Below are 23,956 nucleotides of genomic sequence, written 5' to 3'. Positions count from 1 at the left end.
AAACAAAAATTGTCTAAGTTATGCTCTGTTCCATGGAAAAGCAGTTGCAATATTTAGATTAATTGAAAAAAAAGAAAAGAAAAGAGAAGAAAATGAAGGAGATTTTCTGAGATGTACCTTCCTGCTTATTTTCTCCCTGAAAAGTTTCTCTGGGCCCAACTGTAGTCCACCATACTTATCCTCCAAATTAGATATATTCCAAAAATCTACTTTCTCAGAACTATAACCAATCATGAAATTCAGCTGTTATAAAATGAATAGCTCCAGAAACATCGCAGGCTGACCTTACCTAAGAAGAGTGAAATTCTCTATAAAGGTGCTAAATAGACTATTGAGGGAGGAAATTCCACCTTATAAAAATTGAATGAAAGGATTATTGGCATGTTTGGTAAGTGCATTGTGCTAATTAGCAATGAAACAGAAAACCAACAACAACAAAAAGATCTCAAACCAAAAAGCAGAGAATTCACATTGTCCCAAGACTGTCTACCCCTCTGTTTTTTTTCTTGCTTGTCTAGGTAAAACTAGTTATGAGTAATAGTTTTACAGGAATATCTTGTAAAAACTTTGAAGCAGCTTGATCTCAAACTCTGTCTCTCTGTCTCTCTGTCTCTCTCTGTCTCTTTCTCTCTAGCTTAGTACCTCACTCACTCTATCTCTCCCCCTTTTATCCTCCCTCTATTCTTCCTTCCCATCCCATACTGCCTCCGTCTTTCCTTTCTACTTTCCTATCCCCCTTCCCAAGTGCAAAGCAAAATAATAAAAAAGTTTAAATAATCAATGTCAATACTTTCAATTCTTTAGTAAAAATAATAAAAATTATAGCAGCTAATATTTACAAGTCTTACAAGATCTGACGCATTTAAACCCCACAGTAACCCTATAAGATAAGAATCATTATTGTACCAATTTTAGCATCCTTAACTATTTTTACTCTGCCTCTGTATCTCAACAGTTGTTTATTGTATGAGTGAAAAAATGGACATGCTTCATATTGTTAGTTTACAAATTTGATCTGGGAGATACTGGACAAATATGTTTCTGGATATATCTTGGGAACAGATCTTATTGATGATTTTCCTGTTTCTATTGTTTGGTGGAAAATCAGTAGCACCCACTGAGAACTACAAAAGAAGTTACAGCCCCCCATTTGAAACCTAAATTATCCATTTTGGAAATTAGATGATCCATAACAAATTTTTAATTTATTTCTACTTTCTTGGCCTTTACCTACATTTTAGCCAATGAATTAATTTAAGAAATGTATCTACCTATCTGAATATTTTGTGTTCGGCCAAGTGTTCAAATGTTACATTTTTAATAAGTTTCCATTTGTGATCATGTCAGATATCTTCTTGAAAGGATGAGGTCATGAGAAGTTTAATTGAATCACAAAACTGCATACTTTTCTGGATAAAAGGTAAAGGCTAAGAAAAGAGTTCATTATGCTACAAGAAAGAAAGTAACCTTTGGGCACAAAACTACCATTTTTAATGATTAAGGACAGAATTTACTATTAGGAATATATTCATAATAGTGACTTCATTTTAATTAGGAACTTCATTCATGCCCCAGCAAGCACTATGAACTCATTAGGATATGTTAAGTTACAGTATGGCATGGCAGGTGATGACAAACGTAAGGGAAAATTAAAAAATAAATTGAGCTTAGGGTATTAGAATACATAAGTGATGCTTAATTGGCAGTGAATTTGACATACACAGTTCCTTTAGAAGAGGCAAAAGAGAAAATGAAATCTCTCTCCTAGGAATGATTGCTTTAAAATCTTGAATATTTTAATTGCATGTATCAAAACAGAAACATTTGACTAGAAGTTAACAGGAAGTGAGAATTAGAATTCAAATATAGCCCCAAGTAACTCTCATTAAAAAATTACATTCCAGGTATTAAAGTTACTATAAAAATTTTACTATTAAAACTGTACTTCACTGCCAAACACTGCGGGAGTCTATTCTCTGTTTATTCATTTTGCTGGCATTAATAGAAGTTACATGGGTTCAGGGAGAATAGAATTCAAGAGGAGGACAAAAGTAAGAGATTACAGTTCAGTTTTGACAAGGAGCTGTTTAGGACTGTATACTGATTAATGTATGAATGGTCAAGTCTACTGTAAGGTTCAATAAGTTAAAGAATGATTGTTAAGTAACAAGTCTCTAATACAATTCATGCTTCCAGTTTTATGTAAATAATAGACATTCATTTAGTGTTTTTTTTAATAAAGCAATGGACTTTAGCACCTTATTTTTCTGTTTATTGAGTGTTTACATTCTTTGCAAAGCTGCATGGGGCGTTGGAGGTCAGGACTAACGCTAAAGTCAGTTTCAGGATTCTACCTAGTGTGCATATTCCCAAGACTGATACACTTAAAGGATCAAGGAATTAGTGAGTAGTTTCTTTCAAGTAGACTGTTGAAAACAACTTGAAATGAGCATTAAGAACAGCTGTAGAACACACAGTTGGTGTTCAGTAGGTGTTGTATCGGACTGATTTGAATATATTATCAAAGTTAGATCATGGAACAAGAGAGCAATTGATTCTAACTTCTCAATAAAATGAGTTTCAGCACAACCTTTTTTTCCTTTGGATTTTGTTATTCTTTTAATACCCCCAGTATTGAAAATAGCTTTCTCGTAGTAATGATGCTGCTGGACTTGTATTACACAATGGTGATTCTAAGTAGTTTCTCTGAATCACTGACAGGTGCTAGGTATCACAACATTGCACTTGGTCAAAATAATGAAATTTTACAGGTTATCAAATGTGAGGGGTCAAAGAAGGCCAAACTTGGTTTGAAAGTTGTGCTAAAATTCTCTCAACTTAGACTACAAAAGGAAAGCTGTACATTCACAGGAAACTTGCTAATAATAATAATGATAATGTATCATGTGCCAAGTACTATAGTAAGCACTTAACCTCATTTTTCTTCAAAACACAATGTCATATGTATCATTTTAATAATTTTATAACTGAAGAAAATGAGGCTTAAAGAGGTTAAATAGCTTGACCCAATTAGAGAAAAAGAAACACACACACACACACTACTTAAAAGACAGGAACAGGCTAGGATTTCAGTTCTGGTATTAATACAAGGCCCAAGATTTAAGAGTACCTACACTGCTGAAATGATTTTTTTCTACTTTTAACACTTCGAAACAGGGTAGGTATTGCTGTATAATATTAGAGATAAACATTGAAAACCTAATTTTTCTCAAGGATTTTTGCTACAGAGGATCTTTCAAGTTTTTTCTTCTTTCAGTACTTGCCATTCAGTTCATTATAGTTAGCTCAAAAGAAAGTACTTCCTTCTCTCTTTTTCTCTTAGGCTGAAGGTTATATAGTTCTTTACATTTAACAGAAGACTTCCCTCTCCTGCCACACGCCACACTCCAATATTTGTTTTCTGTCTTGTGTTTTTATTGTGTGTTTCATTTGCTGGATAATGGAAGGACCAAGGAAGAAAAGCCAAAGCAGCTCAGAGCTTCTGAATCACTGTCAATCAACATCTTCAATTGCTAGTTACAGTTTTCTTTTCCTTTTTATTTATGGACACTAATTTCCTACAAACTGTAAGAGAAAAATCCAGTCTACCTAGCTCTAAAAGCAGTGTTCAACTCTTCAGAAAACATGTACTATTTGAAATCATAACCACGGAGAAGATCTCTATGAATATATTTCCAAGATGGGGCTGCTGAGTACCCTTTTTTTAGTACTATTAGTTGAATTTCTCCAAGTCATCTGTAACACAATTGGCTTTAATAATTTAGATGTCTGGCTGTGGCAAGGGCCACACACTACCAAGAACTATATTATTTCATAAAGTTCTCTTCATACCATGAAATACCTATACCATTTACAATTAGACTTATTTGGGTAGACATTTTAAGTAGTGGTATTTTCATCTTTTTTTTTTTTTTTTTGCATTGTTCATTGAGCTGGGGGACAGTGCAGATAGAAATGAGTTAAATTCTTAACTATTTTTCATGAAATCCTGGGTTCCTTGCTATATTATATTAACAACATTTGTAAAAATGACTTGTTGGAGTTTATTGTACTTCTATGTGTGGCATTCCAGAGCAAGTTGAGGTATATTTCTCAATATGACTAAGCATGTCTGTGGACTTTGCTACTGGGGAGTTGAACAGGGAAAGCAAGAAGGTTAAGAGGTTGAGAAAGTTCTGGAATATTCCCATGTCTATGAAAACAAACCACTGGACTTGCCATTGCTAGTTAGAGCATTTCACTGAGATCTTTCAAAATCCCTAGAATTAGAGGCTTTTCTTTTTAGCAGCACCCTGGAGAATAGCACCTTTTCTTTTTCTGTTTTAAAATTTCAATAGCTTTTGAAGTTCTTAACTGGGTGCCTTCATGATAATGTTCTGAATTTATAGTACCTTTCAAGTGTAAGTACTTTACAAATGATATGGAAGGCTCATTCACCAAAGACTTTGCTATCTCACTAAACCTGCTGGAGATTTAAAGAGGCAGCTTGAAATTAACCTGGGAGGCCAAAGATATGATCTCATTTCTGCTGAAAAATGTCCTGGGAGTACCAATGACCTCAAGAGGTCAAGAATTTTAGCTTTACATTTTTTTCAAAGGCTACCTGTGGCTCTCTAGGGCCCTCCTGGGGCAATGGTCTTTGTTCAGACAAAGGCAAGGATTTCATTAACTGAATCACTAACACCACTTCTCTTCTTACCTGGGACTGTATCATAGTACCCTATCAGAGTTTAGACCTTCTTTATCTGTGAAATCTGACCCTGTCAGAGTACAAGGAAACTTTCCTTCAGGCAGAATTTGTAATACATTGGGACTGCATTTCTTTCTCCAGTCTCTTATCAAATGCTACATTTTTTTTTTTCTTTTCTTTTTTTTTTGGTGAGAATTTCTTGAACTTGTATGAGAGTCTTTAATTTAAACTTGGCCTCTCAAAGTTTTAATATTATTTTCTCATGATTTTAGTTATTCTTCATCTAGAGGTATACTCAAAATACTTTTTCTAGATACAAAAGAATCCTAGAAAAGATATAATTCTGAGTTCGCAGTAACAGGATTCCCTATTATAATTTTTCAAATGAAAAATGATAAACTAAAAACTGAAATTTGTAATCATCTGTAAAATATTTTTTTCAGCTCTGATGATGCCTTCAGTAAAGTCAATTTAAATTACCGCACAGAAAATGGTCTGTCTCTACTTCATTTATGTTGCATTTGCGGAGGTGAGTGCTTGGTACTCATTACTTTATAAGATAGTTACACATATATATGGTCAGTGATTTGAACTGCTTCACAGTCTGCAAGAGAAATCTGTTCATTCTCAGTTTTCTCTTGTTTTGTCCCTAGAACCCTGATAACCTTCAGTTGAAGAAGTAACTACCAGGCAGATAGTCCAATTGATTTAGCTCTGAATTTAAGTTTTATTGTGCTCTGACCTTGAATCAAGTTTGCTTGGGGGTGGGGGAGGGGGAGGCATTTTTCAGCATCTGGCATGCCAGTCAGAGATTAGGTTAAATTCAGAAGCACTTAAAGCATTTCCAAAAATATCATCAAGGAATTGCTTCACAATCTGCAGTAAGATATGTGGAAGGTGATAAATGCCAAGGATAAAATCCCAAAGTGAAGATTGATCAAAGTGAAGACCAGGAGTTTAATTTGGCTCAGGTCTTGTTATGTTTTGTTCACTAATAATCCCAAGCACCTAGGATGATGCCTGGCATATAGTAGGTACTCAATAAATTTACTGAATTAGTGAATTTTTTTGTTGTTAATCCAAATTAGTATCCTTTGAACTCAGTTTTTAAAAGAACACTAATGTATAAGTATTGACTCTAAACATATCCCTTAACCACTCCTCCCAAACAGACCCTACTTAACAGATCTTCCTCCGAGATTTAAACATGCCTTCCCAACTTTTCCTCCAGATTTCTCTTATCTAAATAATCTCTACTGCTAATGATGTTCTGACGAATTCTGCACAACTAGATGTATATCTAAACTTTTTCAGAAATAGTTTACTAGGGTGAATTTTTTCATGTTTTTACGTTTTAAAACATGATGAAGAGGGCACCAAATAAAAATGTAATACAAATGCATTAAAATATAGAGCACTGATACAAAGTTTTATAAGGGTAGTAGAAGTGTTCACTGCTAAGCAATGCTGTCAATTAACAGAAAACTTTATAAATGGCCTGCAGAACAGCAGTCTGACATTTTCATACATCAGTGTGATATTTATCATTAAGTTAAAGAGAGATTTTTAAGTCACTTAGTCTATCCCCACAATTTAACTTTTTTCATTTTTTCTCTAAGGCAACAAGTCACATGTTAGAACCCTTATGTTAAAAGGTCTCCGTCCATCTCGACTGACAAGAAATGGATTTACAGCCTTGCATTTGGCAGTTTACAAGGTACACAAGTTTTGTATTAGAACAAAGGATGATGGTATCCGTAGGCTTTTTTGTTTGTTTGTTTGTTTGCAAACTAGTGATCATGGAAAATATGCAGAGTGACCACAGTATTACATTACTGGATAGACTTCTAGCTAACTCTTTGTTGAGCAGATATCATAAGAACACATTCTTTTTATTGCTTTCCATGTTTATCTCATGTAATTCTCACAAGAATCCTGAGAATGAATACTATTATTATCTCCAGGGTTACATGGTTAGCTAGTGGTTAGTCAGAATTTAAGACCTGGCAGCCTGGTTCTCTTGCCAGAGCTCCTTACAAGGAGACCAAGCTGCTGCTTTGCAGATGAGCTTGCATTTGAGGGTGAAAGAAGCACATCAAATCTGCGTTTTTCTGCATCTTTTCCTTAATAAAAACATATCTCTAGCATGCCCTTTAGTTTCTTTCTTTTATTTCTCCTACTTTTGCTTCAGTTGCTTTTTTCCTTACATCAGTCCTTGGTTCCAGCATAATCTCAGTACCTGACCAGAAAGTAAATATAAAAGTGTATTGGAAAAGCTGGGATGCTCAGTGTTGGGATAGATCCTTGAGATTGTCATAAATATGAATTTATGTAATATATAAACTAAATGTAAATGTTCATTTTCTGATTGTAGTAAGTTTCTACTTACTCTGTACTTTGAACTAAATATCACACTAGGTTTTACATACATTATTTCTTTAATCATTAAAATAATTTAGTGAGTTTCATCTTAGTCCTTATTTTACGGAAAAGAAAATTGAAGATTAAAGTTGGTTATCTAGTAAATGTTAGAATAATGATTAGAATCAAGTACAGTTGTCTCATTGATACATTGCAAAATATTTTGTTCTTTCTCAACATCATATGAATCTGTGACAGGATTTTATTTCAGTTTTGTATGTGCAGGTGTGGTAGTGGCAGGGGTGGTAGGATGCGGCAGCTGTTTGCTTGTATCTGAATGACTTTCACTTTGCTTTGCAATCCTCCACCAGCCTTCAGAGAGTTTATCACTGTGGGGGAAGAGAGCCATGTTTTCCCATGATTCACATTCACATATTCCTGTGATTCGTCATGCAAATGCTCTAATGCTCATCCTTTTTCAAGCCCAGTCAATGCCTAGTCAATTTGTCCAGTTCCTTCTGGGAGAAAGTGTAAGTAGTAAATTGTCTTTAATACCTACCAATCATCCTACAGAACTTGAATGGAGACTGAGTTCAGGGTGTAGGAAATAGGGTCTGATGCCAGCTTTTCTGCTTAATGGCAGGAGGTGAAAGTAGAAGAGCTCCAAGAAATAGGAAGCTGGTGATGGATAGTCAAAGCAGTATTGTGAAACCATGAATTCTGAGTCTGACTATCTAGGAGTTTCCTTCTATATTAGTTCATTTCCCTAAGATTCAGCATGACACAACCACACGAATGGCTTCTGAATGATTTAGTACTACAATCTTAAGAAAATATATTTCTTCCACCTCTGTTTATCAAGCCTAAATTTCCATTTTTAGAGTTCCCTTTGCTCTAGATATTCTGTTTGCTTATATTTTACAGAAGGATGTATGGACTATAACTTTTTTTATAGCAAATTTAAAGAAACTTAGAATTTCAGGACACAAAGTAGACAAAGATTCTTAAGAGGCCATAATAGAATGCATGATTACTTTACTTATCTCTTAACAAAGATAAAAACAAATTAAATTTACCATTCCACTTTAAACACGGAAACAATATAAAGCAGCCATTCGTACTACTATTGTATTAAATCTAGTTCTAATTATACCTTCCCTGGACTACTGCAATAGGCATCTGATTCATTTTGGGCTGTGGTTCTCTTCCCCCATATATTTTAATTCTTGTTTTAGTATTATTTTAAACAAAATAATTTCCAGACTATTATAAGAAACTCCTATATACACTTTATCCAGATTTATTAATTGTTTACATTTTGTCCCATCTCCATCATCACCCTAATTTTTTTCAGAATGATTTGAAAGTAAATTGAAGACAACCTTCCCCACATTCACTAAATAATTCTATCTTTATTTCCTAAGAAAAAGGAAATTCATGTGCATAATCACCATACTGTTATCAAAATCAGAAAATGTGACATTGATCCTGTGCTCTTTATCTAATCTATACTCCAAATTCAAATGTGGTCAGTTATCCCAGTACTGTCATTTACAGCTGTTTATTTTCTTGTTGTTTAGCATTCAATCCAGAATAATGTATTTTTAGTTTTCTTGTCTCTGTAGTCTCCTTTAATCTGGAGTTTCTCTGCCTTTCCTTGCCTTTCTTGATCTTAGTATTTTTAATGCATACAGAACAATTAATTTTATATAGTTCTTTGGATTTTTAGAAATATTACACTTGAACTTTATTTTATTCTTAATACTTGCAAAAAGAATAATGTGATTTTAAAATCGTTTTATTGGCCACATTCAATTATACACCCTCAGATGCTGGGCCTGCCTCTGAGCTGAGTAGTTTTACCAATGAGGGCATCTCTGCATTCATTAGTTTAGCTTTTTAATGCCATGTGGATAGTTAGGTCTCATACTTTTTTTTTTTTTTTTTTTTGCTTTGTTTTTGTTTGTTTTTTAAGGGGTCAGGCTTATTGAGGTATAATTTATCCACAATAAAATTCACAATTTTAAGTGTACAAGTTGATGACCTTTGAAGATGCATATATTCATGTACCATCATTTCTATCATGATATAAGACTTTTCTTTCAAACGCAAAAGTTCCCTCATACCTTTATGCAGTCAATTCCCTCCTCCATATCACCTGGCCTCTGGAAACCACTGATGTTTTTTCTATCCCTATAGTTTTCCCCTTTCTAGAATTTTATATGAATGCAATCCATTCAATTTGTCTTCTTTTATATATGGTTTCTCCCACTTATCATAATGCTATTGTTGTGTGTTTAGTAATTCATTTCTTTTATTGGAAAGTTATATTCCCTTGTAAGGATATACCACAGTTTATTTAACTATCCATCTGTTGAAGGATTTGTTGATGGTGTTTTAGATTTTGACTATTATAAATAATCTACAAATCTTTGTTGGAACATATGTTTTTATTTGTCTTGGGCAATACCTAGGAGTGCAGTTGCTGGGTCACATCATAAGTGCATGTTTAATTTTAATAACAAAATACCAGGCTCCTTACCAAACTAGCTATATCATTTTCCATTCCCATCAGCAATGTATTAGGATTCTAGTTGTTCCACATCTTTGCCAACACTTGATGTGGTCAGTATTTTTTATTTTAGCCATTCTATTAGGTGTGTATTAGTATCTCATTATGAATATTTTTAATTTCCCCAATGACTAATGAAATTGAATAGATTTTCATGTGCTTGTCACCAAAGTTTTTTTGGTGTAGTGTCTGTTCAATTCTTTTTCCCATTTTTAAAATTGGTTTATTGTTTTATTGAATTGTAAGAGATTTTTATATATTCTGGATACAGATTTTTTTGTTGGATATACATTTTGCAAAAAATTTCTCCCATTCTATGGCTTGCCTTTTCCTTTTCTTACCAGTGTCATTAAAAGAGAAAAAAAGTCCTGTACATTATTTTTTAACCAACAAGTCTAGTGATTACACCATGGATCCTTAACATATCACAGGCACTTTTGTTAATATTGGCTTACTTCACTTTAAATGTAAGACACTTCCAATGGCATAATTCTACTCTGTCTTCCTTCTTTATACTATCATTGTCATATACCTTACATCTATATATGTATAATGTCCAGTATGTTAGAATTTTTCTGTTAAGCATTAACATCTTTTAAAGAAAGCAAGAGAAGAGAACATATATTTGGTTTCCAGCAGATTGGTTATAATAATCCTATGTATGATTTCCTCTCTACAATGCTTTTTCAATATTGAGTTTTTAAATTTTTTTTGTTTTCATCAAATTCAGAAATTTTGATCATTATTTTTTCAAATATGTATGTTAGATTGTTTGCTAATCTTCCAAAGATTATCAAGTCTCTGTTCATTTTTCCTATCCTCTTTCTTTTTTCAAAATTTGATTATTTCTGTTTATTTAAATTCAAGTTTCAACACCATTTCTCTGCCATCTTCCATCTGATGCTAATCTACTGAGTTATTCATTTCAGATGTATTTTTCAGTTCCAGAATTTCCACTTAGTAATAAAATATAATTTCAAATTCTCTTCTGCGATTACTCATCTGTTCATTTATTTTTCCATATTTTTATTTAGATTTTTGAACCTATCACTAGTGACTGCTTTAAATGCCTTATCTGTTGCTTCTAACATCTGGATTACCTCAGTGTTTATTATATTGAATGCTTTTCCTTTTGACTACATATTATATTTTCTGGTTTCTTTGCTTATCAATTTTTATTTCATGTTAGACATTATGCATTATTTGTTACAGGAAATCTTCCTTATGTCATCCTACCTTAAAAGTGTTGAGTTTGTCTTCTCAGGCAGAAGGACAGGGCCGTCATGGAATATTGCGGGGGCTTCCTTTGTATCTTTCCCTTCTCCCAAGATCACAGATCTTTCTTCATGTTCTTCATTCCCTGAGAATATTTTGAATATTTTGTTCCACTTTACAGATTTGACTTGTCAGTAGGGAAAATCCATACATGTTATTCTGTCATGATCCAATTTACTTTTAGACTGCTTCTAAAGTGATCTGCATAAGACACAAATTTATAATGTCAATGTTCATTTAAAAATTTTATGGTCACCCATTGCCTATATAATAAAATTCAAACTCCTAAATTAGATATTCAAGATCCCTTAGTTCACAATTCTATTGAATTCACTTTCCAGACTCTTCCTGCAGTCTCTGAACTTCCAAAGCTAATGGTTTTCAGATTAATGTGCATGAGAATCATATGGTAACTACAGGTTTAAGACGTATATTTCCCTTTCCATCTCACCCCAGTCTAATTTGGTACATCTAGGACAGGCTGAGAGTATAAATTTTTTAGCAAGGAGTCAAGGCAGTTTTGATGCAGGCAGTCTAAGCCTACATGTTGAGGATCACAGTTCAAAGTCTTGCAACTCAAATTGTGGTCACACAATCAGCTGCATTTGCCTCAAATGAGAGATTTTTAGGAATGAAGAATCTCACTCCCTATTCAGTCAGAATGTGCTTTTTTTTAAAATCTCAGTTAACAGGTTTGCAGACTAAAGTTTGAAAAACACTGTTCTAGACTACTCCATTGTTTAGATTAAGAACTTTCATACTTCGGTGTTTTTATTCTTGTTATTTCTTCTGCTTAAATATCTTTTTATTTCTTTTCCTGATAGGAAAGTATTATTTATTTAAAACCAAGGTAAATTGAGCCTTCTTGAGCTTTCTTGAACTCTCAAACAGATTTTACTGTACTTTCTTTTGGGTTTCAATTACAAATTCACATTCTTTTTTTATTACAGCACTTGTATTTGTTTGTTTGTTTGTATATTTCACGTCAGACTGTAAATTTTGAACATTGGTAATGTCTTTTTTTTTCTGATTCCTCAGTGTATTGGACCTGTAAAAGATCCTTGACAAATACTCTTGAGAAACTAGAGTGCCCAAACATTAGTACAAACAATACTTGATATTTATTGATGTACTGTTAGCTTAAAAGCTGTACTATTCATGTTTATATCTCAGTTCTGCGACTTAATAATGTTCCTTTTTAGGCAAATTACTTTGTCCCTCTGTCTTTCTGAAATGGAGCAAATAGAATTACCTATTTCACTGGGTCGTTTATAGTTTTAAAAAGGACAAGCTGTTTGCAGTATGACATGCAGTAAAATACTAGCAGATAGTAAATACTTAATAAAAGCTAATTATTATTGTTGAACTTTTATTTCAACAAATGTTGACTAGAGACCTATGTGTCAGCATTTTACACAGAAAAATAAAAGAAAAGGACCATGTCCTCAGGGTTCTTGCATTCTGAAGAGATGAGAATATCTAATCCTAGATATCAAAGAAATGAAGTCTATACTTAGATCAATGAATGCCAAGCATTTTTTTATCATATGCCATAAAAATTAGCACCTCAAAATGCATTTATTTGTTCATAAATTATAATCATGAAGAAAAATCATCAGTAAATAGCTCAAGGCAAAGTATACTCTTTGGCAGACAGTGTTAAAATATGTGGATGTAAATTCATACTTCAGATACCATTTTTGATAATATCAAAATATTTTGACAAATTTATAGTCAAAGAAAATTAGATTGCCATTAATTTTACCTGGAAATTTAGCTTACACAAAGCTCAGGTAAGTAGAAAGAAAAATGCCAGCTCTGCCATTTTCCTTTTCTTCTGCTTACATTAGTAATATGTGTTTGATCTATGATTTCATCACAGGAATTTTTTGAAGATACCATGCCATTTTTTCAGGACCAACTCAGTTAAAAATAGATATTAAAATCTATAAATCCACTGAATTGGGCATACATAGCTATAGTACATCCACATATACTAAATGCTAAAACTCATATACAAAATGCAGGGAACTCTCAACTTCTATCCATTCAGAATTCCAAGTATTTATTTCTTATACTTTGGGTGCTGTATGTAACACATGACAAACTGATATATGAACTGAGACCACCAGTGCAAATCTTCATGTTAAATATTAATAAAATTTTATTATCTTTATATATAAATAAATATAAATACAATTTCTAGTATTTTGTTCTTGCGCTTTAATGAATTTCCTTATAAGACTCCTGTCATATTTGCATTCCACTTTGGGGCATACTTCTTTAGATGGTATCTAAATTGCACTCCTAAAATGAAACACAAGACTTTGTGGGAAAAAGTGAGATTTATATAGTTTCAAAGATTTTAAATAAGAATGTTAATGAACCAAAGTTTATTAGACCAATTTAATCTCACATGTATAGACAAACCACTTGATGCAGTTTATTTGTGAATAAACAGCATTTTGATTGGTCAAATTTTTTTAGTATTTTATAGAATAAAAACAGATGTTGAATGGTTATTTATTCCATCCTATAGATTTCTAGCAAGATCTCATTCCAGTCATTCAGAAGAACTAATTTACATATTCATTACAAAGGGGAAGGGCAAGGAAGGAGGGAAGAATTTAATTCAAGCCTGTTTCTGTCTGGGTTACTAGACCTAGGTTCTTATTGCTACACAACTATGCCTATCACAAAACTCTGTTTTCTGTTTCTGATAATTGATACAAAAGAAACAATTGTATCTTTTGTCCTGATATATTTTTTTTCCCATAGCGTACATGTTTGATTGCAAAGTTGAGATTTTTTTAAACTGTCCTAAAATCCAGGACCCAAAGCATGTATTTCATAGTTTCTGAATCCTCTATTTACATCAAATTTTGCTACTGATATTTTGAACTGAATGACCCATTGTTGCGGGGAGCCATCTTGTGCATTATAAACTGTTTGGCAGAGTTCCTGGTCTCTCCTCTAGATGCCAGTGGCCACTTTTTTCATCCCCAGTTGTGCCATCACAAGTGTCTCCAGACATTACCCCTGGGAGATATCACCCCATTTGATAACCACTACTTTAGAGAACAAAGTAAATTGATAATTTTTTAAAAGAATCCAAGTAGCCTTTTTATTTGAACAAATAAAGCTTCCTCATTAAAGACTGCATTTTCCCCAACTGGGAATTTGTCAGGATAACAAATTCTTCAAAGAAAAAGAAAAATCTCACTTTTTGCATACTTAACTTCCAGTTAAATTCCAATTTTTATACACCACTTATACTTGATCCTTATATTAAAGAACTAGGGAACATTTATACTCACAAATTAGAGCAATCTTTAAGGTAGATGTTTTTTCACACTCATTTCTTCTTAGTAACCAAGTGCTTCATAATCTCTTTCTAAATTCACATGTTCTCAATGAAAAAATAATGGGATGATAACTAAAGCTATTAACATATCCTTCAGTTCTTATATTGGAGAATACTATTTCTTACAGAACCTTCCCTGCCACCGTCCCCCCCCCCCCCAAGTCTGGATTAGATACCATGTACTCTCTTAGCACCCTGTACGTACCTTATTGCACTGTGAATAAGTCTGTATTTCATTTCCTGGTTACTTCTCTATATCTTCCTCTAGATTAGGGGTGACAATCTCACATGCTTTCAGGAATGAGGCAGTTAATGTAAATAAATGAAGGTGTTAGATAATGTAGCAAAGTTAAGTGGGAACTAATACTCAAACTCAATGTTTTTGAGATACAAAAAGTGGTGGACACTATGGCAAGTTAGAGAATTTATGCCCTATGTGAAGGGAGCAGTCAATATTTGGGTCTAGTTAATCATTGCCATATAGAAATATAAGCCCAGTATTGTCCCAAATTTCAGAGAATCAGAAATTATGTCGTTTCCTGATATTTATTTGTTGGCCATTAATTCAAAGATTTTAGTTTTAAATACATGTACACGTATACAGTACAAACCATGTGTATCTTTCCCCTTGAGGCCTGTTTGTAATCTCTGAATTGTGAGCACTACCAAGGCCGTGGCTGGGTCTAAATTGCTTATCATCTTATTTGAGCACTTAGAACAATTCCTGGTCTATATTCATCAATACATATGCGTTGCGTAAGTAAATGTATGAAGTTATTCTTTTGTGACTAAGAAAAGAAAACTGCTTCAAAGGAGGAAGAATTATGTTGACATTGAACAAAATATTGTCCCATTTTGGCCATTAGGGTTGGCAATTAGGAAATTGTCAGATATCTCTGTAAGGGATATTTTAGTCAATTTGTGGGAGTGGAAAGTATGAAAATGGATTGAAAATAAATGGAGTTAGGAAAATGGAGGCAGTGAATATTGATTGCTCCTTCAAAAGGCAAGATTGAGCAGTGTCTTGGTAAGTGGTAGGATCACAGAAAGATTTCTACAATAGTGTTTTTGAGTCTTTTTTAAGGTCTTGACACTTTGGATAAACATAAAAATTCACATTGTGTTTAAATTTTTTTAATTAAAAAATAAAATATAAGCAAAAGCAAATTAAAGAAATTATAATATTCAGTTTGCTTTTTCAAACTATTTGCATTCTCCCAAACTCCCAGAGATTCTGATTAGCCCCTCCCTGTTACATCAGCACTATATTATTGAAAGAGAAGACAAGCATATTCAAAGGCCAATTGGAAGCAGACCATAGGAAGAAAGTGATTATGGGAAACTGGAAAAGGGTCAGCAGAGGTGATGACCTCTGAAAAGGTCATGAAAAAGAGGTGATGAAAAAAATAGGTCAAAGCAAATTTGGAGATATTAATCTAGGAAGCATACATGTACTCAATCTAAGAGTGTGTTTCTACTCTTTTTTCCTTTTTTCAAAATTTCAAGCAAAGTCACATAGTTCCATCACACTGAAACTTTTAATAATTGATATCTTTCGTGAGGATAAATTCAGAATTATTTCAACAAGAGGCACGTAGGTGTGAACCTTCATGAGCAGTTATTTTTAACCTGATTAATGGATCCTTTCATTGGCTATGTCTATGACACATGAAGCAGCTCTAGTCCATTAAATTTTTGTACCTGGAACTAAATATATTTCATACTGAAGCCCTGCATAGTCCCTTGTCCTGGAAGAAACCTTAATGTTCTTTGAAGGCTACAAAACCGCTATATTACTTTCTTATTTACAAATACAAATGAGCTATAACAATTGCTGTGTTGAGTTAATTGGGTTTATGAAGAAAAACTACTTAGGCACATTATTAAAATGTTCATATATCTATTTTCACACTCAGAAACACAGTCTTCTTTCCAAACCAAGTTTGGTTCTGCCTTGGAGCTTGATGGGACACTTCAGGGAACATTAGAATCTCAGAATTGGATATGATATTATAGAAAACAGTTTAGCCCAATTCAGAAATATTATAGGTAAAGAAATTGAGGTATTTCATGATTAAACATCTTTTGGGACAGAGTGAGCTAGATATAAAGTGAATATTCTTATAGAATTAGGTCAGTCTTGGGGACACTACATTTAATATAAATATATAAACTTATATTTGTAAGGATATGGGGTTTACTAACATTTCCACATACTTTATACCATTTTGTCCTCATTATGCAGTTGCATAAGATAGATGCAGCAGGTGTTAGATCCCTTCTCTGTAAAGAGCACATGGTCAGGGCTTGCACATGAAAGGCAAAAATTTTGGAGTAGAAGGGTGGTTGGGGGTGGATGGTAATATATCTTATTGAGAAAAGCATAGGATTCAGTCAGAAGACCTAAGTTCAAATTCCAGGCCAGTTTCGATTTAAATGCACACTAAAAGAAAACATTTATAATATGGTATGCTAGTTTAGTTCTTGAAAAGCAGGCTCTGAAAGGGATTTAGGAGTGCAGGAAGATTTATGTGGAAGTGACACCTGTGAAAGAAAAAGGAAGGAAGTAGGATTGGTTAGCGGGAACTGTCAGACCACAGTACAGACTTGCTAAAATCTCTGCCAGCCCAATGGGAGCTCCAGAGCAAAAATTTCCTTTTAGAGGTGTGTCACATTGAGTGGAAATGGCTAGGCCTCTTTACCACCACATTTCTCAGTCACTGACTGGCGGGGGCCACAATGAAAAAATCGTAATCTCAGCTCTGATGCTACAGTGAATTCTGAAAGAGCTAGCTGAGGGAGGCTGCCAGCTAACCACCTTCCTGGCACATTTTTCTTGAAGAGAGATCTGAGTGCCACATCTCTACATGTTCCAGACATGGGGAAATGCTCATGATTTTATATTACATGAAAGAGGGAGATCGTTTACCTATATATGTAGTCTGAGCTCACTTGTGTACCTAATAATTGATAGTAAAAATTGTTTCAAACATTGTGATAAATGCATTACATTTTTTGATTTAATCTTCACAACTCTATGAGAGTTACACTATTATTAACTTCATTTTACAGGGAAAAAACCCCTAGCTCAAAAGGTTAAGAAATGTGTTCCAAATGTAGGAAGTAGCCATCAGTATGCAAATACAGGTTTGCTTTGCTGCGCTAATCTGTGCTCTATGTAATTTTATGAAGGTACATACCTAGGAAAAAGAATGAAAGAAAATAAAGACATATAAATGATGATAGTGATTAATGGTAGGACTACATGTTATTAAATTGTTATTCATTATTTTCTACATTTTCTACTATGAGATATTTTGGTTAATATTTTCTACATTTTCTACTATGAGATATTTTGGTTATCTATTGAGGCATAACCAACTACCCCAAACTTAGTCCTGTAATAACACAGTCATTTTATTATTCTCATGGATTCTCATTTCAGAAATTCAGACAAGACATATTGGGGATGGCTTGATTCTACTCCATAGTGTTTAGGGCCTTAGCTGCAAAGACATGAGTGACTGGGAGTTACTCTATCAGCTGGGGAATTGGAATGCTCTGGAAGCTTCACATATCTGGTGCCTGGGCTGGAATGACTATGAGGCTGGTCCTAGGTGGGCCATTTGATTGGAGAACCTTTATGTGCTATGTACCTTCTCCATATGGCCTAAGCTTCCTTACAGCATGGCTGCCTCAAGTTAGTCAAACTTCTTATGTGGTAGCTCAGAGCTTCTAGAGCAAGTTTTCCAGAAAATGAAGAGGAAGCTATGTAGCTTTCTACGGTCTAGCCTTGGAAAAAACATAGCTCACTTCTGCCATACTGGTCACAATCCACCCAGATGCAAGGAAAGGGACATAGATTTCACATTTAAATTAGAAGATTGTAAGTGAATGCTTGCCATGCTTTAAAACTTCCAGAGATATTTCTCCATAAACAGAAGAAAGTAAAATTTAGACATTAGATAGTCCCAGTTTAATTTTTATTCTGGAATAGAATTGGCAAAAACCATGTGTGTGTGTGTGTGTAATTTATGTAATTTGATAGTATAGAATCTGAGCTCTCTGACACTACTATCTACTTTTCCTGGATTTATCTATAGTAATGATTATGGAGCTAACACAAAGCAAGATAGTAAATCCTGTATTAGAGTTTTATGCATAGGACAAAGTTGAAGTTGCTACCACTACAAAAAATTTTCATCCGTTTACATAACTCTTCAGAGGACTATTGTACCCCAATTCTATTTTTTAATAAGATAGACTGATTTTTCTGTCCAAGCCTCACTCTTCCACACAAAGATTTTCCTTTGTTTAAAAATAAGTATTGTACACATGAATACATTACAGACGCTTATTTACCCCACACTTTAGAATGCTTCTTTATGTCCCACTGAATAATGATGTAAATTTCACTAGCGAGGCAAAAACCTAAGGGAAAACCTGTCAATTCCCTGGAATAATATTCCTAATGCAAGTCTTAAGAGTCTTTTTTTAAAAAAACTTGCCCTCAGATACCTTTTGTATATTGCAGATTGCAAGCAATAAGTGAGATCAGCTTTACAATATTTAAAATTTGCCTGATGTTTTTATTTTCTGTGAATTTCCTTTCCAGGAGATATGCACCAGGTTGCTGAATTTTAAAATTATTTCATCAGGAAACAATATTCCTGTAGAGTGTTTGGGACTTGTCAGTTAAATACAACAAAATACAATAAAAGTGCATCCTCTCAACTTTTCCCTTGAGATTGGAACCAAGGAAAGATTAGTAAAAATTCTGTGGAAAGTCAAAAGTGAAGCATGGACTTTGGAATCAAACAGACCTGAGTTTGTATCTACCTCCAACACTTACAAACTATTTAAGGTTCTGCAAGTACTTTAAATTCTTGAACCTCACTGTCATCAACTATAAAGCAGGGATAATATTTTTCTCATAGGTAAATTGTGAACCTTGAAAGAGATGATGTAGGTAAAACATTTTACTTGGTACTTAGCCCGTAGTAAATGATTTAAACATAGCAATGATTGTTTTGTTACATTGTAGCATAGCTGGGTAAAATTAGAGTTCTATTTTTATAGTATTTAATAAAAATATATTTAAATCAATCAGAGGTCAATTGACAAATCCAACCAAGGTACAAAAGGGTAATTTATTACTTTTAATTTTTTACCTCACTAATTGCCTATTCTGAAGCAATCATAACATACTTTCCCTTAAAATCCACAAATTCTGGCTAAATAAGAGAAAATACAAAGGCAGTTGAGAAGATGAATGTGTGTTTACAAGAATCTGCCTGATAGATAAACATTTCATATGCTTCATGATTATCATATAATTTATTTTAATTTAACCTAGTATGGTGCTTGTCATAAGGTAGATATTCATTAATAAATATTTGTTGAATTGAAAAATATCCATCTTTTTGCATGAGTTCATATATTAAATATACAAAACACTTAGCTTTATATGTTGTGAATATTTCTATTTTTCATTTGTCTTATAATATTGTGTTATTCTAATACTTTGTTCATATTTCCCTCTATTTAAAAAAATGACTTTATTCTTAAAAATACCTTCTTCACCTCCCTGAATTTAAATGCTTGTTCATTTGCAAGGAGAAGTGTTTTAAGGTGATGTCTTTCCCATTTATCTCAGAGACTATTCATGTCTTTAGCCCTCACCATTCAAAATTAAAGGTTATTGATGAGGTGGGAGTGAATTTCTGTGAATTGTTTTTTTCTAGAGGAGGCAGAACTAGTAGACATTTCCTAATTTCCAGTACTGGTTCAGCGCTTTCTTATGTTTTATTCTTTTGATTACTTCTATGAGTAACCAGCAAAGCAGAAGAAGTGGAGTGTGAGGAGGAAGCAAAGTGAAAAGGAGCAAAAGGAGCTAGATGATATAGTCAAATCAACACTTTTTTTGGAAGTTTCCACTCATACTGAGTCCCAGACTTCCATGTCCAATGGTAATGAGTTTACTGAGTATTGTTTTGCCAGATACCTTTTAAGTGCTTTATATGCATTATCACATCAATTGTGGACATACAGTTTATATGTGTATCAAATCAGGTGGATACAGTTATTATCCCCTTTTTTTAATAACCAAGGAAATTAGTGTGAAGGGGTTATGTAACTTGCCTTAGATTACATAGTCATTAGCACAGCTGGGATTCTAACTAGGGAGGCTAATTCTAGTACCCACAATCTTAACCCTGCATTGTAAGTATCTCAAATTTAACATGAGAAAAACAAAATATTTTATTTCTACCTCAGAAACTACTGTTTCCTGTTCTCTATCTCAGTGTCATGTCATTCTACTGCTATCTATTGCACTTGGAAAAAATTTGAATACCCAATACAATGGCCTGCAAAGCCCTACAAGATCAGATGTCTTTGTCCTCATTTTGCACAATACTTCTCCCTTCTTTTTTTTTTTTTTTAACCTTATACTCAACACTGGCTTTAAACACACTAAGCTTATTTCCATCTTAGGACTGTTGCACTAGCTACTCCCTGTACTTTGTTGCCCATCCTCGAAATTGTGACTTAGATTTCCTCTTTTTGGAATTTATCATTTATCTTAAAGCTTACCTCCTCAGTGTAGCTGTCCCTGACTTCTCAATTTAAAGTAACCATGTTATCATTTGCCTCTTTCCTATTGTAGCCATTGGTACTTTATGACACTGTATATTTTCTTGTTTATTTTCTCTGTCTCCTCTCACATATATACACAGTAAAAATATAAGCTCCACGAAGGTAGGGATTTAACTGTCTTGCTCACCTCAGTGTCCCCACTGCTCATACAGTGTTTCAATACATATGATGTAAAGGTATTTATATATTCAAGAAGTATTTGTTGAGTGTATGAAAGGTTTATTGAAAAGGAGAATGGTGTGGTCAAAACTGTGTGTAAGAAAATTTATTTGGTAACACTGTAGAGAATGGACAGCAATGAAAAAAGGCTTAGTCAAGGAGACTAGTCCGGAGGATATGGAGGTTGATGTTGGAAAAAAGGAGAAGAAATATGAGAGGTACTGGTGAGTCAGAACCAGTAGATTTCTGAAATTGATTGAGGTGAAGGGACTCAAGGTCATTTGGAATAAGAAAGTGCCATTAATGTAAATAAGGAATGCTAGGAGATGACAGATCACACTTGGAAGATTAGGAATGGTATTCACAAGAGCACTTTTGAATTTTTAATTTGAGGTGTCATTGGTAGGCAGGATATATGGAATTTGGATGGAGCAGAGAAGTCAGGACCAAAAATGAAGTTATCAGGTTGTGTGAGAATTACCAAAGGTGGCAATTAGAATGAGGAGATAGCTTAGGGCTAAGCTCTTAAATCACTCAATTTTTGGAGACAGAAAGGCTATAGATAAAATTAGCTTAGTTCAGTGGAAAAAATGTTTTGTTTTGTTTTTGTTTGTAGGATGAAGAAAACATAAGTCTGTAGACTGAGCAGAAGGAGCCAATGGAATAGTAAAGCAAGATGAAATCTTTAACTTTCTTGCTAGAGGAGGTATAGAGTGGAAGATTTGGAAACGATAACATAAATTTTGCCATTTGAAGTTCTTTGCCAAAGTTTTTTCAATTTTTATAACTTTTAGACCTTCACTTATGTGTGACAGTATTAAGAAATCAAACTTTGTTTTTTAATGGGAGAATTTTCTTAACCAACAGTATTTAAAATTATATGTATATGCATAGATGCAATGTCCTATTCCATGAAGACTTGACTTTCTTGTCGCTCTGTGTGTGTGAGATATTGATGGGCCAAGTATTATAGAAGTTGTGGTTTGAATTCTCACTTTGAGGGAGACAGTTAAATGTGAAGACCTTTCTTTGTATTCCCTTCCAAATCTGGAGTTTTGTGAATATGTGGCCCTCCACATTATTCTGAGTGTTCTGACTTATAAAATGAGTTTTATGGTAGTAATTTTTCATAGGATTATTTAGAGAAATATTTAATTTTTAATTTGTTTTTTATCAACAACTATTTTTGAAGTCTCCGTGTGCCAGGTTTAAATAAGTTAATGCGTATGAAATATTAATTACATAATAAGAATTCAATGAATGTTAATTTCTTTTAATATTATTAAAAGTGCCCCCCCCAAAAAAAGTGCCATGTCTCTCCAAAGACAGAAATACAAAGTAAATAATAGTATAAAGAAAGTTAGGATTACTTTGGTCGTTGCATAAATTATTCTAACTTAAATGCTCAAATGTTTCCAACATTTTCATTGAGTGAAAACATTTTAATGAGTCAAGTTAAGACACACACTACTGATTAATTAGGTATAGAGCCCATGACACTATGTGTCATTAATTATGTATAGGACCCATGACATGTATGTGTTAGAGAAGAATTAATTTCTGAACTACCATGAAATGGTCCACTGCAGCCAGTTCAATAATGCAGTTGCTGGAGAAAGCACATTTATTGGAGTGACCTACATGTAAGATTGAGTTGATTTTGCAAGAGGCTTACCCTAGGTAAAAGTCCTTTCTGTCTTTCATGGTTAAGTGGTAGAAGATTGATTATAACTGAACAGCCTGTCATCTGTTCCTGCATTTCAACCATCTGAGAGCTGCTCCCTGCTTTCCCATGTGCTCTTCTGCTGGAAATCATACCTAAGTTTTCTTTGAGCGCCTAAACTGGTTGACAGTCAGGGAATCAATATATCTTGTTGCATAGTGTTCAACCTGCTATTAAGAGAAAAGTAACACTAAAGATGTGTTTCCCTTGCAGGATAGTGCAGAATTGATCACTTCTCTGCTTCATAGTGGAGCTGACATACAGCAGGTTGGGTATGGTGGCCTCACTGCCCTGCATATTGCTACAATTGCTGGTCACCTGGAGGTAAGACACAACTTGGTCATCTGTGAAAACAAACCTGCCTCATTGGATTCTTGTTTTCAACTGTTTCAAATGCTGGCTTTTGAGATTCTAGGAGTTGGTTTAATTTTAGCTAATGAACACATGCACATTTCTTTGGGGCATCAAATTAAGATATATAAATATTCTTTTGATAGTAAATTCACTCTATTTTGTAACACTGCAATCAAACTTCACTTAATATAAAGATGGCTGGATACACAGAGGCAATATAGCAGTGATTAGAAGTATAGGTATTGGAATCAGGCAGCTGTTTCCACCATTTGCTGTATTTACCTCAAGCAAGTCACTGTACTTTCGGACACCTTTGTTTTCCTCATTTATATAATAGAAATAGTGATAGGCCTATTGTAATGATTAAGTTAGATAACCCATATAAAACACTTTGCAGATTGCTTCTTTCAGGGTAGGACTCAATGAAAAATTATTCATTAATTCATTTAGTCATACATTATTTGATTTATTAAGCATTTGTTGTGCACCAGATACTATTCTAGTTGCTGAGGTGACAGTAGCAAGTAAGATAGGCATTTTTTTGAAATTTAGTTATAGGGAACAAGACAAACGATAAGTAAAGCAATATTATATATGTTAGCTGGTAATGAATACAAGAAAAATAATAAAAAGAGGTAAAATGAAAACAAAGTGAAGAAGTGGGCACCATTTTAAATAAGCTATATAGTGAAGCTATGATTAATATATATATAATAGAACCTGCAAAGGCCCTGAGGCAGAAACTAGCTAAGTGTATTTGAGGGGCACAAGTGAGCCAGA

At 33.7% G+C, this 23,956-nt stretch overlaps 1 protein-coding gene across 1 annotated transcript in view; it reads left to right on the top strand.

Moving 5' to 3' along the window:
* TNNI3K (TNNI3 interacting kinase) overlaps positions 1-23,956 on the top strand; it is a 280,990-nt gene that overhangs the window by 5,775 nt on the left and 251,259 nt on the right. Inside the window, exons 3-5 of the mRNA XM_057716084.1 lie at positions 5,155-5,240; positions 6,331-6,428; positions 23,036-23,146. Of these exons, the coding sequence (XP_057572067.1) occupies positions 5,155-5,240; positions 6,331-6,428; positions 23,036-23,146 (295 nt within the window). The remainder of the gene's footprint in view (positions 1-5,154; positions 5,241-6,330; positions 6,429-23,035; positions 23,147-23,956) is intronic.

This window comes from Hippopotamus amphibius, chromosome 1 (genome assembly GCF_030028045.1).
Source record: "Hippopotamus amphibius kiboko isolate mHipAmp2 chromosome 1, mHipAmp2.hap2, whole genome shotgun sequence".
Taxonomy (NCBI): Eukaryota; Metazoa; Chordata; class Mammalia; order Artiodactyla; family Hippopotamidae; genus Hippopotamus; species Hippopotamus amphibius.
The sequence above is the reverse complement of the archived record's forward strand: the minus strand, read 5'-3'. Positions and strand labels throughout refer to the sequence as shown.